This window comes from Bos taurus, chromosome 8 (assembly GCF_002263795.3).
Source record: "Bos taurus isolate L1 Dominette 01449 registration number 42190680 breed Hereford chromosome 8, ARS-UCD2.0, whole genome shotgun sequence".
NCBI classification, from domain to species: domain Eukaryota; kingdom Metazoa; phylum Chordata; class Mammalia; order Artiodactyla; family Bovidae; genus Bos; species Bos taurus.
In genome coordinates this window covers 84,768,352-84,784,367 of record NC_037335.1, presented here as the reverse complement: position 1 = coordinate 84,784,367, position 16,016 = coordinate 84,768,352, and the positions used below count along the sequence as shown (strand labels likewise).

General features: G+C 43.3%; 1 protein-coding gene across 2 annotated transcripts in view; it reads right to left on the bottom strand.

Moving 5' to 3' along the window:
* The window catches only part of FAM120A (family with sequence similarity 120A), a 115,961-nt gene extending 100,154 nt beyond the window's left edge, over positions 1–15,807 (bottom strand). Inside the window, exon 1 of one of the 2 annotated variants that reach the window (XM_059888995.1) lies at positions 15,120–15,807. In XM_059888995.1, coding sequence (XP_059744978.1) covers positions 15,120–15,593 — 474 coding nt within the window. In that variant the 5' untranslated portion in view covers positions 15,594–15,807. 2 annotated transcript variants of the gene reach the window in all.
* Between the last annotated feature and the right edge of the window lie 209 nt (positions 15,808–16,016).

Genomic DNA, 16,016 nt, shown 5'->3' with positions numbered 1-16,016 from the left:
CTTTTCATGCAGGACCTAAGTTCTTAGATTTTCTAACACAAAGGAAAAAATACCCTATGTCGTTCTTTAGAATAATTTTCAGCTCAGGGGATAATGTGACACATCCTCCAACCAACTGCCAGATTTAAAAGATGTAACTTAACCTGAACAGAAGAGGACATAAGTTGAGCTAAATTCTGAGGGGGGAAAAAAAAATCAGGCTCTGACCTTTATCCAAAGAATTCTAGACGCTAGGTTTTAGATGCGTAAGACTTATTCAGGCTATTTACTACCTACTCAAGTAGAGCTGTTTCAAGCAGACCCAGTTTCCCCCTCAGTCAGTCTCTCCCATCAGAAGTTTCCATAAGCCTCTTATCCTTATCCAGAGGTCAGACAGAATGAAAACCACAATCACAGAAAACTAACCAAACTTGTCACATGGACCACAGCCTTGTCTAATTCAATGAAACTATGAGCCATGCCATGTAGGGCCACCCAAGACGGACGGATCATGGTGGAGAGTTCTGACAAAACGTAGTCCACTGGAGAAGGGAATGGAAAAGCACTTCAGTTATCTTGCCTTGAGAAACCCATGAACACCATGAAAAAGCAAAAAGATAGGACACTGAAAGATGAACTCCCCAGGTCAGTAGGTGCCCAATATGCTACTGGAGAAGAGTGGAGAGATAACTCCAGAAAGAATGAAGAGATGGAGCCAAAGCAAAAACAACACCCAGTTGTAGATTTGACTTAGGAACCTGGAATGTTAGGTCCATAAATCAAGGTAAGTTAGAAGTGGTCAAGCAGGAGACGGCAAGAGTGAATATCGACATTTTAGGAATCAGTGAACTAAAGTGAATGGAAATGGGTGAATTTACCTCACATGACCATTATATCTACAGCTGTGGACAAGAATCCCTTAGAAGGAAAGGAGTAGCCCTCGCAGTCAACAGAAGAGTCCAAAATGCAGTACTCAGAATGGTTGCAATCTCAAAAATGAAAGAATGATCTCAGTTCATTTCCAAGGCAAACCATTCAACAAAACAGAAATCCAGGTCTATGCCCCAAACACTAATGCTGAAGAAGATGAAGTTGAACAATTCTATGAAGACTTACAAGACCTTCTAGAACTAACACCCAAAAAAGATGTCCTTTTTATTATACAGGACTGGAATGTAAAAGTAGGAAGTCAAGAGATACCTGGAGTAACAGGCAAATTTGGCCTTGGAGTACAGAATGAAGCAGGGCAAAGGTTATCAGAGTTTTACCAAGGGAACGCAGTGATCAGAGCAAACACCCTCTTCCAACAACACAAGAGAAGACTACACATGGACAACACCAGATCGTCAATACCGAAATCAGACTGATTATATTCTTTGCAGCCAAAGATGAAGAATCTCTATACAGTCAGCAAAGACAAGACTGGGAGCTGACTGTGGCTCAGATCATGAACTCCTTATTACGAAATTCAGACTTAAATCAAAGAAAGTAGGTAAAACCACTAGACCATTCAGGTTTGACCTAAATCAAATCCCTTATGACTATACAGTGGAAGTGACAAATTGATTCAAGGGATTAGATCTGATAGAGTGCATGAAGAACTAAGGATGAAGGTTTGTGAAACCATACACAAGGCAGGGATCAAGAACATCCCTAAGAAAAAGAAATGCAAAAGGCAAAACGGCTGTCAGGAGGCCTTACATATGGCTGAGAAAAAAAGAGAAGTTAAAGGCAAAGGAGATACCCATTTAAACGAAAGATATATCCATTTGAATGAAGAGTTCCAAAGAATAGCAAGGAGAGATAAGAAAGCCTTCCTCAGTGATGTATTCAAAGAAATAGAGAAAAACAATAGAGCTGAAAGACTAGAGATCTCTTCAAGAAAATTAGATACCAAAGGAATATTTCATGCAAAGTAGGGCACAAATAAAGGACGAAATGGTATGGACCTAACAGAAGCAAGAGAGATTAAGAAGAGGTGGCAAGAATACACAGAAGATCTATACAAAAAAAGATCTTCACGACCCAGATAACCACGATGGTGTGATCACTCACTACAGCCAGACATCCTGGAGTGTGAAGTCAAGTGGGCCTTAGGAAGCATCACTACAAACAAAGCTGGTGGAAGTGATGGAATTCCAGTTGAGCTATTTCAAATCCTAAAAGATGATGCTGTGAAAGCGCTGCACTCAATATGCCAGCAAATTTGGAAAACTCAGCAGTGGCCACAGGACTGGAAAAGGTCAGTTTTCACTCCAATCCCAAAGAAAAGCAATGCCAAAAAATGTTCAAACTACTGCACAATTGCACTCATCTCACATGCTAGGAAAGTAATGCTCAAAATTCTCTAAGACAGGCTTCAACAGTATGTGAACTGAGAACTTCCAGATGCTCAAGCTGGATTTAGAAAAGGCAGAGGAACCAGAGGTCAAAAGGCCAACATCCGTTGGATCATTGAAAAAGCATGAGAGTTCCAAAAAAACATCTACTTCTGCTTTGACTATGCCAAAGCCTTTGACTGTGTGGATCACAACAAACTGTGGAAAATTCTGAAAGAGATGGGAATACCAGACCACCTGACCTGCCTCTTGAGAAATCTGTATGCAGGTCAAGAAGCAACAGTTAGAACTGGACATGGAACAACAGACTGGTTCCAAATCGGGAAAGGAGTACATCAAGGCTGCATACTGTCACCCTGCTTATTTAACTTATATGCAGAGTACATCATGCGAAATGCCGGACTGGATGAAGCACAGTCTGGAATCAAGATTGCCGGGAGAAATATCAATAACCTCAGATATGCAGATGACACCACGCTTATGGCAGAAAGTGAAGAAGAACTAAGGAACGTCTGGATGAAAGTGAAAGAGGAGAGTGAAAAAGTTGGCTTAAACTTCAGCATTCAGAAAACTAAGATCATGGCATCTGGTCCCACTACTTCATGGCAAATAGATGGGGAAACAATGGAAACAGTGAGAGATTTTATTTTCTTGGGCTCCAAAATCACTGCAGATGGTGACTGAAGCCACGAAATTAAAAGATACTTGCTCCTTGGAAGAAAAGCTATGACCAACCTAGACAGCATATTAAAAAGCAGAGACATTACTTTGCCAATAACGGTTCGTCTAGTCAAAGCTATGGTTTTTCCAGTAGTCATGTATGGATGTGAGAGTTGGACTATAAAGAAAGCTGAGCACCTAAGAACTGATGCTTTTGAACTGTGGTGTTGGAGAAGACTCGAGAGTCCCTTGGACTGCAAGGAGATCATACCAGTCCATCCTAAAGGAAATCAGTCCTGAATATTCATTGGAAGGACTGATACTGAAGCTGAAGCTCCAGTACTTTGGCCACCTGATGGGAAGAACTGACTCACTGGAAAAGACCCTGATTCTGGGAAAGATTGAAGGCAGAGGAGAAGGGGTCAACAGAGGATGAGATGGTTGGATGGCATCACCAACTCGATAGACATGAGTCTGAGTAAACTCCGGGAGTTGGTGATGGACAGGGAAGCCTAGCATTCTGCAGTCCATGTGGTCACAATGAGTCAGACACGACTGAGTGACTGAACTAAACAAGTTGAGCTGAAAAGTGAGAACATGAAAGTCAGTGCCAATTTGGTGGAAGATTTTACTGTTGTTTAAAGAGCAATTTCAGTGTCATGACATACATTAGCAATGTCTCTAAAAGTAAAGCTCTCCTCCTCAGGAAATCTGAAATTGTAGCTGAACAAAGTTTTTTACCTTATACAGCTCTTGGTTATTCTATAAGAATTGTTTACAGTGGTCTTAAAAGCAAGGAAAAGCAATTTCTTTTAAAATAAGGGAGTAGCACATGAAAAGATTCTCAACTTCATTAGTCATAGGGAAATGTATATCAAAACCACAAAGAGATATGATTTCACACCAATTAAGATGGCTACTATAAAAAAAAGAGAAGTAAGCAAGTGTTGGCGAGTATTTGGAAAAACCTGAATCCTCACACACTGCTGGTGGAAATGTGAAATGATGCAGTTGCTAAGGAAAACGGTATAACACATCTCAAAATATAAAATCATCATATGAACCAGCAATTCCATTTGTGGGCATATACTCAAAAGAAATGAAGGCAAGGATTCAAACAGATATTTGCACCCCCATTTTCACAGCAATATTATTCATGATAGCCAAGAGGTAGAAGCAACTTAAGTGTCCACTGACAGATGAACAGATAAGCAAAATGGGTCTATCCACACAACACATTATTATTCAGCCTCAATAAGGAAGGAAATTCTGACAAATGCTACAATACAATGAACCTCAAGGACATTATGCTCAGTGAAATAAATGCAGTTAAAAAAAATTAATTCTGTGTGATCTACTCGCATGAGGTAGTCAGATTCATGGAAACAAGAAAGTAAAACGGTGGCTGCCAGAGGCTGGCAGAGGGGAACGGGGAGTTAGTGCTCAACGAGCACAGTTTCACTTGGGAGAGACAAGGAAGTTCTGAAGATTGTCGGCAGTGACGACTGCATGACAGTGTAGAAGTGGTTCCGCATCCACTGATACGGAGGGCTGACTGCACTCACTGCACTATGTCACTGCACATCAGGGACTTGAGCATCTCTGGATTTTGGTATCTGAGGGGGATCCTGGAATCAGTCATCTGCATATACACAAGGAAAGTTTGTACTTAATTCCATTTAAAAATAGTTAAGATGGTAAAACTTTTGCTATGTACATAGCTTATCACAATTTAAACAATAAAAATATATAATGATAAAAAGAGAGTGGCACCCCATCTCCCTGTCTTCTCAGGAAACCTAGGCACTTGGTGCCAAGACATAACTTCCTACTTGTCAAAAGAGAAGTTTTATCTTTCCTCTGAGTAATGACAATATATATGTAACATATAATATCTGCCAGCTTACATAAAAGGGTGAGATTTCTTCTTTGCAATCTCTTTAGCATGTTGTCTGTGATGCAACTGCAATCTGGTTCAATGCTTATTCAAAATAAAACTCTTTTCTTTCTCTGCTTAAAAAAAAATTAGAGTAAATGTCATAAAAGAAATGCAAGTTAAACTTCATAAATTTTTAAAATAAAAAATAAAATGATAAAAGGAATGTAGAAATACCAACATCATTTGTATTCAGTGTTTATTCAGCCTGCTATATTAATCTAATGATTCCGTTAACTCCTAGCAATACTATTCTTTTTAAAAATCCAGTTTCAGAACATCAAAATTCAAGTTTTGGAATTTAGAAAAATGAATCTCAGATTGATGCAATCTATTTTACGGGGGTGACACCTGCAAACTCTTTTATTTAAAAATTTTATAGCTCACATAAGTACACAGGCATGGTTCACAGGAGTGAAGGTGAAAGTCACTCAGTTATGTCCAACTCTTTGCAATCCCATGTATGAGAATCCGCCAGGCTCCTCTGTCCTTGGAATTCTCCAGGCAAGCATACTGGAGTGGGGAGCCGTTCCCTTCTCCAGGGCAATCCTCCCAACTTAGGGATCGAACCCAGGTCTCCTAAACTGCAGGCAGATTCTTTACTGTCTGAGCCATGAGGGAAGCCCCCACATAAGTACAGGAGATTGAAAACCCATGGAGCCTATGCTTATCCAAGCAGTCAAGTGAGGCCCTCCTTGTCTGGACTGGCTGGCACTCCTGCTCATGGAGATGAACAGTACATTCCAGAGCCATGAAAACTCAACCCTCCAGTAATATCCCTTTCAGTATATCTCCCCACAATACTTAGCCTAATATCAACAGGGTAGCTTCGATTTTTCCAAAGAAATAAATTTATTCCAGAGACAAGTGGGAGGCAAGTAACCAGGGTACAAAAGAAACACGCTTCTAGATCACAGATCCTTAATTTCACAGATTCACCATCACCTTTGCAGATAAATCAGTGTGCCAAATTCAACTCTACACTAGTTCTAAGATGCCTAGAAACAAGGTTTGATAGAAGTCACGTATAAGAAGGGAGAAATGATGGCTAACTTCAACCAATTACCCTAAGCAGTCACCCCTTTTATTCTTCAACATGACTCCTAAATTAAGCAGCATAAAGGGTTTACTCAAAGATAAAGCCTCTGCACCAGGTAACCAAGCTGAGACTACTTACCTATGGAAATGACAAGACTCTGGGTTTGAATACAAACTTTCTACCATCTTTCTGCTAACACTGTCTCACAAAGGGGACTGCGTAATGGTGGTCATTCATCAAAGGACTTTCTAGAGAAAATGTTGTTGTTAGGCAGACTCTTTGGGAAAACATAAACATAAGTTAAAAACAAACAATGTCAGCCATACAGAGACATTTGCAGGATTTTAGAGTATTTCTATCTGAACTCTGATTAATACATTTAATTGTTCTATTTATAAAATTCTTTCTATAAATCCATTGGAAAATTAACTTTCCAAATCCTAAAGCATCACTTTCCTAGGGTAAGGGTTGAGAAAATAGATAATGGAAATAAAAAGGGACAAACTTCCAGTTATAGTTGACCCTGAACAACCAGGAGGGAGGTGTTTACGGGCACCAATTCTCCACACAGTCAAAAATCTGTGTATAACTTTATAGTTAGTCCTCCATTCGTGGTTCTGCATCCACTGATTCAACCAACCACAGATTTGGTTGTAGGACTGTAATATTTACTATTGAGGAAAAATCCACATATATGTGGAGCTGCACCGTTCAAACTTGTGCTCTTCAAGGGTCATCTCTATTTGGAGGAGGGCATGGCAACACACTCCAGTATTGTTGCCTGGAGAATCCCCATGAACAGAGGAGCCTGGCGGGCTACATACAGTCCATGGGGTTGCAAAGAGTCGGACACCACTGAGAGACTAAGCAGAGTATACTTGAAAGTTGCTGAGAAGGCTTAAAAATTCTCATCATAAGAAAAAAAAAGAATAACTATGTATGGTGATGAATGTTAACTAGACTTACCGGGGTGATCATTTCAAAATATATAAAAATAACGAATCATTATGCTGTGCACCTGAAACTAATATAATGCTGAATGCCCACTACATCTCAACTTTTTAAAAAAGCAACTCCTCTTCATATTACGAGGCATTTATTCCTGTGGTCAATTTCATACTAAGACTGGAATGTGTAGTATGTTTTAATTAATTCCTGTCCACTGTATGAATTCTCACTGTATAAAACAAAACGTGGGTCTAGAAATATATTAGAGAGAAGGTACGTATATTTATGTATCTTATTTAGAAAACTAAGTTGCAACTCTTTTTAATTACTTCTCTTCCTGTTTCAAACACTTTATGGCTTCACTAAGGCCCAAAGCCTAGAATTCTCTGACTTGTTATCACCAGGATTTCCTACTACTGGCACTGCTGATATTTGGGAATGGGCAATTCTTTAGTGCGGGGCTGAACTGTGCATTGTAGAACATTTAGCAGCATTCCTAGCCTGCAGCTGAAATGCCTTCAGTTGTGACAATCAAAAACGTCTCTACACACTATCAAAACCACCAGTCCTCAGCCCCAGTTGAGAACCACTCACTACTCTTCACTGACTAAACAGACTGTCCTATGGCATCCAAGAAAGTTCCAAACACTGACTGGGGAAAAGGAGCCCCAGCTTCCATTAAATGCCTTAAAGAATTCCATTTGTTTCTGTTATATTCACTCCTCCATGCCTGGCCTATAACAGGCACTCAATATTTGCTAAAGGGAGAGTAAATCATCATTGGGAACAAGTCAGAAAAGAGAGTATAAGAAATTTAAGGTGAGAAAATAAATCTTACTTAATGGCCATTGATCCAGGTTTTAAAAGAAAATAATTACATTCGTCTGCCTATATAAATAGAACAAGGCAAATATATGATTAACAAGCTGAATGCCTATACTAAACATAAAGGAGGAGTAAAATTAGTCCCCAGTCTCAAGTAGCTTATAGTTAGTGGGAGAGATACATACACAGGTAGCTATAATAAAGCTTTTGAGATGGGCTTTGTGGTAGAAGTAAAATTCTAACAAGCAAAAGTGGGGTAGACAAGAGGGAGCAACATCAGTCAGGAAACAGTGAACAGTCTGGTTGGGAGCATTTTAAAAGTATAATAGAAGAACTGTGAATGTGACAGAAGGTAGAATGGACTCAGACTGCAGGAGGGTCTAAAAGCCTAAATAGTGGTTTGGATTACGGGTTCCGTTCTAGTCACTGCCAGGAGAGTGACTCACCCGACGACCCTGCAGGCTGCTCTGACACTGTGTACAAGAGGAGTTCCCCTGTTGACACCAGGCGTGGGGGCCCAGTCAGATCCAGAGGCGATCCAGAGACCACCCACAGTAAAGACACACTTTAATATAATGATACTTACCCTTAGTATATGTCTTGTATTCTACTTTTTATTCTATTTTATTCTGTGTCAACTTTTTAAATGCCAATAAACACCCAATAATTCGGTTTTACAACCCACCAGCACGTTTGCAAGGACTTATGCCTTTTCGGTAAATTTGGTGAGTTCACATGTTGGGGATACTAGAAACGAGGAAGAAAGTGTGAGAGGCTGCTGGGCTAGAACTGACGTGTCATACTGCAGGGAGTGGAGGATGGAATGATAAAAATGCCAAAGATGATTCTAGGGTGGTTAAGTGTAACTTTGAAGTGGGTAACCATGAGGTTCAAACCAGTTAGGGCTAAAAGTGAAACCAGAACAGACTGGGAGAAGGAAAAATTGTGGAAAGTGAAAAAAGAATGAAGGATACATCAGTAGTGCTCAGGTTGGCGGGGCGGGGGAGCATGCAGTTTGAAGTCTTATCATTCTTCCTGATAATCATGGGGAACAAACTCCAGGGTAGCTAAAGTGAAATTACAACAGTCACTAGAGGTGAGTAATCTGAGGCCAGATGAGAGATGAAAATAATCAGTTTGTGTGCTGAATTGGATATTGTAGAAATAATCTCCAAGTATATAAAACTAGCTAAACTAGCTGCTCATGTCTTTAAGAACAGTAAAAGGGTGCACTGGAATCTCTCAAAAGCCGAAAAAGTATGTGCATAGTTTCGTTTTTAGTTGCTAAGTCGTTTCCAACTCTTTTGAGACCCCCATGGACTGTAACCTGCCAGGCTCCTCTGTCCATGGGATTTCCCAGGCAAGAATACTGGGGTGGGTTGCCATGTCCTTCTCCAGAGGATCTTCCCAACCCAGGGATTGAACCCACAATTCTTTGCCACTGAGCCATCAGGGAAGCCCTCTCTGTTATATACTCTTCTCATAAACCCCAATATTATCTCTTTTGAGGCTGATACTATGCACATATAGACTTCCCTGGTGGCTCGGTGGTAAAGAATCCTCCTGCAGTGCAGGAGATGTGGGTTCAATCCCTGGGTTGGGAAGATCCCCTGGAGAAGGAAACGGCAACTCATTCCAGGAAATGGAAGTGCTTTGATAAACAAAAAGGGTTCAGCAAGGCAGAAGGGAAGAGGCAGTGGGCTTTGATAAGTCTAACTTTAATCGTAAAAAAGGCCAGAAGCGGGGTGCGGGGGGGGGGGGTTTAGAAATGGGTGGTAATTGTTGATAAATATCAGTGCTTAAAGTCACAAATCGGTGTCTTAAGAGCTGAATCTAGCCTGGAGTACATTTTGCTTGGCTCAAAGGTGTTTTTTTAAATGGGATGATTTCAAATAAAAATCTGGACTTCTGACTTTCTTGAAAAATCTCAAGGTCTGGCAAAGTTACCTCCATAGTTTTGTAAGGCTTTTAAAATGTGCACACTCTTGGACCCACCAAGCATATGTATCATACCATTTGTAGGAGATGGATAAATTATGGAACACCATGGCATTAAAAAGAATCAGAACTGTAAGTATAGACAGGAAAAGACTGTTTATATACTTATAAAGAAAGCAAAATTGCTGAATAATGTAGCGATCACATTAACGTTAAAACTAAAACTACTATGATAATATATGATATATAGAATATACATAGGGAGCTGCTGTGGAAAACAGTATGGTGATTCCTTGAGACATAGAAATACCAAATGACCCAGCAATCCCACTCCTGGGTCCGTATCCCAAAGGACTGAAAACAGGGACTCCCAAAAGATTTTTGCACAACCGTGTTCACAGGAGCACTATTCATCAGTGCTATTTACTTGGCTATTTCACAATAGCCCAAGGGGAAAGTAACCCAAGAATCCATGACGTAAATGTGGTTCATCCACACAACAGAGACAGAAAAAAGGAAGGAACTTCTGACCCAGTGTTATAATATGGATGAACCTTGAAGACATTAGGCTAAATGAAATAAACCAGTCACCAAACTGGCACACTTGAAGAAAATAGGTAATTTTAAATGAGTATTTTAAATGGATGGCTGGTTTGACTTATAATGTGGTCAACTTAGAGTTCTAAGTATTCCCTGATCAATTCAGTTCAGTTCACTTCAGTCGCTCAGTCATGTCCAACTTTCTGCGACCCCATGAATCGCAGCACACCAGGCCTCCCTGTCCATCACCAACTCCCAGAGTTCACTCAGACTCACATCCATCGAGTCAGTGATGCCATCCAGCCATCTCATCCTCTGTCGTCCCCTTCTCCTCTTGCCCCCAATCCCTCCCAGCATCAGAGTCTTTTCCAATGAGTCAACTCTTCGCATTAGGTGGCCAAAGTACTGGAGTTTCAGCTTCAGCATCATTCCTTCCAAAGAAATCCCAGGGCTGATCTCCTTCAGAATGGACTGGTTGGATCTCCTTGCAGTCCAAGGGACTCTCAAGAGTCTTCTCCAACACCACAGTTCAAAAGCATCAATTCTTTGGCACTCAGCTTTCTTCACAGTCCAACTCTCACAGCCATACATGACCACAGGAAAAACCATAGCCTTGACTAGACGGACCTTTGTTGGCAAAGTAATGTCTCTGCTTTTGAATATGCTATCTAGGTTGGTCATAACTTTCCTTCCAAGGAGTAAGCGTCTTTTAATTTCATGGCTGCAGTCACCATCTGTAGTGATTTTGGAGCCCAGAAAAATAAAGTCTGACACTGTTTCCCCTGTTTCCCCGTCTATTTCCCGTGAAGTGATGGGACCGGATGCCATGATCTTAGTTTTCTGAATGTTGAGCTTAGTGATCTTTAAGAATAAAAGTATATTGCTAGTTTTCAGTGTCTCCTGGATAGAAACTGTGCTATCTAGCAAAAGCATTTTTGCTATCAGATCTGACCTGAGAGTGAACTGCAGGTAGGCACACCCCTATAGCATTCTTACACAATGAAACTGAACTTTGACTTCAGCACACTACTTCCCTCTTAAAGAGGTTACTGGTTACCTTTCCCCAGACACTGCTCAATCAGCAATCCCATTTCTTGCCATATAAAATTAGCAACAAAACACTGAGGGCTAAAAGAGACAGCACCATGAGAGAGAACCTAGCATGGAACTGGAGCCCTACAGAGTAGTCCCTCTACCCCCATCAAGGACACAAAGAAAGAGCATCACCACAAGATCTCAGGCCACAGCCTAATCTCACATTCTTCCAGTGACTTAAAACACCAGCTTGGCTTTACGAGAGATCTCAGTGAATACACAAGGACTTCATTATAAACCTGCACACCAACACCACCACAAGTCTTGAGGAAGAAACATTTAGGAAAGTTCCAGGAACTTAATGCCACCAAGATTTTTAAGTAAACATCAGTCCTCACTAAGTTTCAAAGGTTATGATGACTCAAGGCACACAAGAGGAAATGCTCCTCGTAACGAACAGAAGCCAAATTCAGGCCAGGCAGTTTAATGACCTGAACAAAATTAGCTGATGTGTGGGCCAACTTCTAATGGTTAAAGAAATACAATTATTACTCTAGTGAAGACATACTCCTCTAAGCCAAAAAAGATTTCTCAAAGCAAAGCTGACAGGAAATTAAGCCTTTCTGCCAGTTTACAGAACCCTGGAGGTCAATACAATGGTAGATTTTTATAAGAAAAATGCTTCATATGCCCAACATTATATACAGTAAGATGCTTGTGTAAATTGCTTTGCCAATTTTTACTTAACCTTTTTTTATTTAAAAAAAAATTATACAACAAAATTAACTTTAATTTACTTTTGATGTATAGTTCTACAATTTTAAAACCATGCTACCACCACAACCATCAGGCTACAGAACAGTTCCATCACCTCAAAAAGCTCTCCCTTGTTGTCCCTTTATATTCACATCTTCGTGTAACCTGTCATCTGGTCCCCATTTACAGCCTTATCTGCAAGAGAACGTCATACAGATAGAATCATACCTTTTGAGCCTGGCTTCCTTGTGTGTATCAGTAGTTTCTCCCTTTTTACTGCTAAGTAGTACTGCACGGTACCATCGCTTAACTATTTACCTCTTAAAGGATATTTGGTTGCTTCCAGTTTGAGCTATTATGAACAAAACTACTACGAACAATCAAGTATAGTTTTTCTGTGAATAATAGTTTCATTAGGAAAACACCCAGGAGTACAACTGCTGGATCATTATGGTAAACCTATCTTATAAGAAACTAAGGGAGCTATCTTTCAGGGTGGCATACCATCTTGCATTCCCACCAGCCATGTGGGACGATTCCAGTTGCTCAGCATTCTTGCCAGCATTCTGGCATTGCCGGAATTACTTATTTTAGCCATTCTAACAAGTATGTAGTGATATGCCATCATGGTTTTAATTCACTTAACCATTTTAATAGGCATTTTTCTAAAAAACAGTATATGCTGTTTCACTTCCTTAGAAAATGCTGAACATACACTTTCCCCCAAACCATCCTCATGGAGTAAACCATACTACCCCTCAGGGGCTACTGAAGTACATAGGGTTGTTTCATTTGTTTCTAAAGATGCCTCAGAATTACGTGTGCTTTTTATAGCATTTTCTATCTTCTCCCTTGTAAAGTGTCACTTCTTGCTATTAATGGTGCGCTTGCCTATGGCAGACTTTCCTCTGCACCCTTTTCTCAAGCTGACTTTAGAAACAGGTAACTAAGTTTATCAGAATTACATCTGAAAAGGAGAGGGCAGTCTACAAGGGAGAGTAGTTGATTCTTCAATGAGGAAACAGAAAGCTTTTTTTTTTTCTTTTCAGATCACTATACCAAAACTTCCTGACCTCTCATTTGGCTGCTGAGAAATTTTTAGCAGCTAAATTTCTTAGGCATTTTCCAAAAAGGTGAGCCTGCCTGGTAAGTGTACACCAGAGAATTAATTGAGTCACTACTATATTAAACTGTAAAATTAACATTATATTGTGATTCTGTATCAGGAATTCAAAGTTTATCTAAAGCAAAGTGATTATACACTCAATTATATCTTGAGTCCAGAAACCTAAATGGAAGTAATGATCTTAATTCTAGTTTCTTACTCAAAATTCTAAGCACCTAGCAGGTGAGACATTTATAGGGGCGCAAAGACAAATATCAAGAAATTTTACAACTAAAAAAGTAGATAGCAGTTCTTTCAAAAGATAGAGACCATGTTCAAACACTGAATCTTATCCTAAGTAAAATTTATGATGTTCCTTGGAAAGCCATTTGACTAAAAAGCTCATCGTCTTTTCAGTAGTAAGTAGTTTCCATCTTTGTACAAGACAAAAGTGTTAACACTCAAAGCATCTTCTGGAGGTGGATCACACCGGGGAATTACACTGTCTTACTTCTCAGAGAGCCCTGGCTCCAGGGCAGAAAATGCCAACAGCAGTCCCTTGCTCTCACCCGATCTTCCCCAGGGACGCAGGCTAGGTCTCTGCCATATTCACAGACCAATAGCAGCTTTTCCAGCAGCCTCGACCCGCAGACTTAGAAACCCTGTCACCAATTGCATTAGGATCGGGGTGGGACTTCCGCTATCACTTTAGGCTTAACCACCACCATCTCAGCACAGGCAAGAGCAGTCAGGAAGTTCGAATTTCACAAACTTTGGGATCAAACACAGTTCAAGCAGAAATAAAGGAATAATAAGCACATTGGAAGGCAGAGTGGCCAAACTCAGAAAAATAAAACGAAGAATTTAAGAACTGTAAACGAAGAACGATGAAAAACGAAGCAATCAACACTCAAGTCAAGGGTCACTGGTTTGCATGTTATCTCTGCCCTAGCTGCTAGGTCCTGAAGCACTCCTTGGCCTGAGTTCAGGGAGGAGCCCTCTGCCAAAAGGAGAGCAGAATGCTGGACAGCCAAAGCTCTGGTTACCTGAGTGCACAGCCCAAAGTGGTGGAGTTCTTACTGTGCAGAGAGAAATAAATCCTGGAAACTCTGATTCACTGACTTTGCCTGATCCTGGACCACTCCTTTCACATGAGACACACAGAACCAAAGACTTTTTCACGCAGACTAAATCGTAGCACCGACAATATTCCATCATGTCAATCATGTCAAACTATGATTCTTTGAAATCCAACACACAAAAACCCGACAATTTCTCTAAAAACTGTTACCTTACTGGGAACCTGGACCTAGCCTTGCGTTCTCAATAGAAAACCAACTCCACAGACCTTGCCCAGGTCGAACCGGGGTGACAGCAGTAGGCAGTGGCTGGAGACCCCTTCCTGTCGCCATCTAGTTCACTTGCTCCCACAAAAAACCTGTTGCTGTTCAAGCCTTCCAAAATCGAAAAAGGCGTCTCGTAAAAGTTCAGGTTAGTAATATGCCTGCTTCAAAGTGTGGAGGAATACTCGGGATCTCCGCGAGTGGCACTGCACCTTCCAAGCTTGCAGCTATCCGCTGGTCCTACGGTTCTCGGCCGGCCTGGTGCAGCCGAGGTTCCCAGACCCCGGGCACTCGGCAGCCGGCCGGGCTCCAGGCGGCGCGTCCATTTTGCAGCAGGTCAGACCTAGAGGAGAGAGGCGCCTGCGGTCCCCCGCGCCCAGACCCCCAAACCCGACCCAGCTCCAACTTCAGACCCTGGCCTGCCCAGAGCCCAGACCCCAACCGAATTCCAGACTCCAACCCAGGCCTGGACCCTGGCCCCAGACCCCAAACCCGGACTCAGGCCCAGACCCCTGGCCCATCCCTGGTCCCCCAAACTCTAGTCTAACCCCGACCCACTCTCCCTTAAATTCAAGCGACCCCTTAAATTCACGCAGACCTACGCCCGGCCCCAGTCTCCAACCCCGCCCCCGGCCCACGCGGACCCCAGTTCGCCTGCCCGCCCGGCTGGCCGCACCTTGACGTGGAAGCGGATGAGCGCCAGGCGGATGCAGTGCGCCATGCAGACGGGCGGCAGGAACCAGACCTTGGGCGGCGGGGTGCCCTTGTTCTGGACATGGCTGACGATCTGCTGCGCCGTCTGGCGCTCGTTGCCCTGCCGCTTGACCCACTCGTGCAGCCGCGCCTTCTCAAGCGCGCCGTTGAAGAAGACGAAGAGCTCGATGTTGCCGCCGAAGCAGGCCTTGGCTAGCGCGGCCAGGTAGCCGAGCATGTGGTTCCACTGGCCGCCGCTCACCCAGTCGGTGTAGAAGCCGCCGTAGAGGCGATGCAGGCAGTTGTCGGCGTCCACCAGCAGGCGCAGCGGCGTGTGCGGGGGCCGCTGCCGCCCGCCGCCCACCAGGCTGCCCCGGGCCAGCTTCTGCAGCTCCACCGGCACCACGGCGCTCGGGCAGTGCTTCTCGATGTAGTCCTGGAAGCCCTGCACGCCCATGGCGGCGGCGGCGGCGGGCGCGGGGCGGCGGGGCGGCGGGGCCGGGGGCGGCGGGGCCGTGGCGCGGGCCGGGGCCGGGGCGGCGGGCTCTAGGGGGGGCCGGGCCGAGCCGCGGGCGCGCTCATGGCCGCTGCGGCCGCCATGTGCTGCCGCCTCCCAGGGCCATGGCGGGGAGGGACCTGCGCCGTGCGCCGCTCCAGGCCCAGGCCAAGCTGAGGCGGCCTCGCGCGGGCGGGCGGGCGGGCGGGCAGCGGCGGGGCGGGGCGGCGCCAGCTGACGTACGCGGGCCGGCGGAAGGGGCGGAAGAGGCGGTGCTGCGAACTGAGGGGCCGGTAACCAGAAGAGGGGCAGATTCCCGGCGGCGCAGCACTCGGACTCCGGCTTCGAACTTCGGTCCCAGCCTTGGCAGAGTCCGCGAGGCCC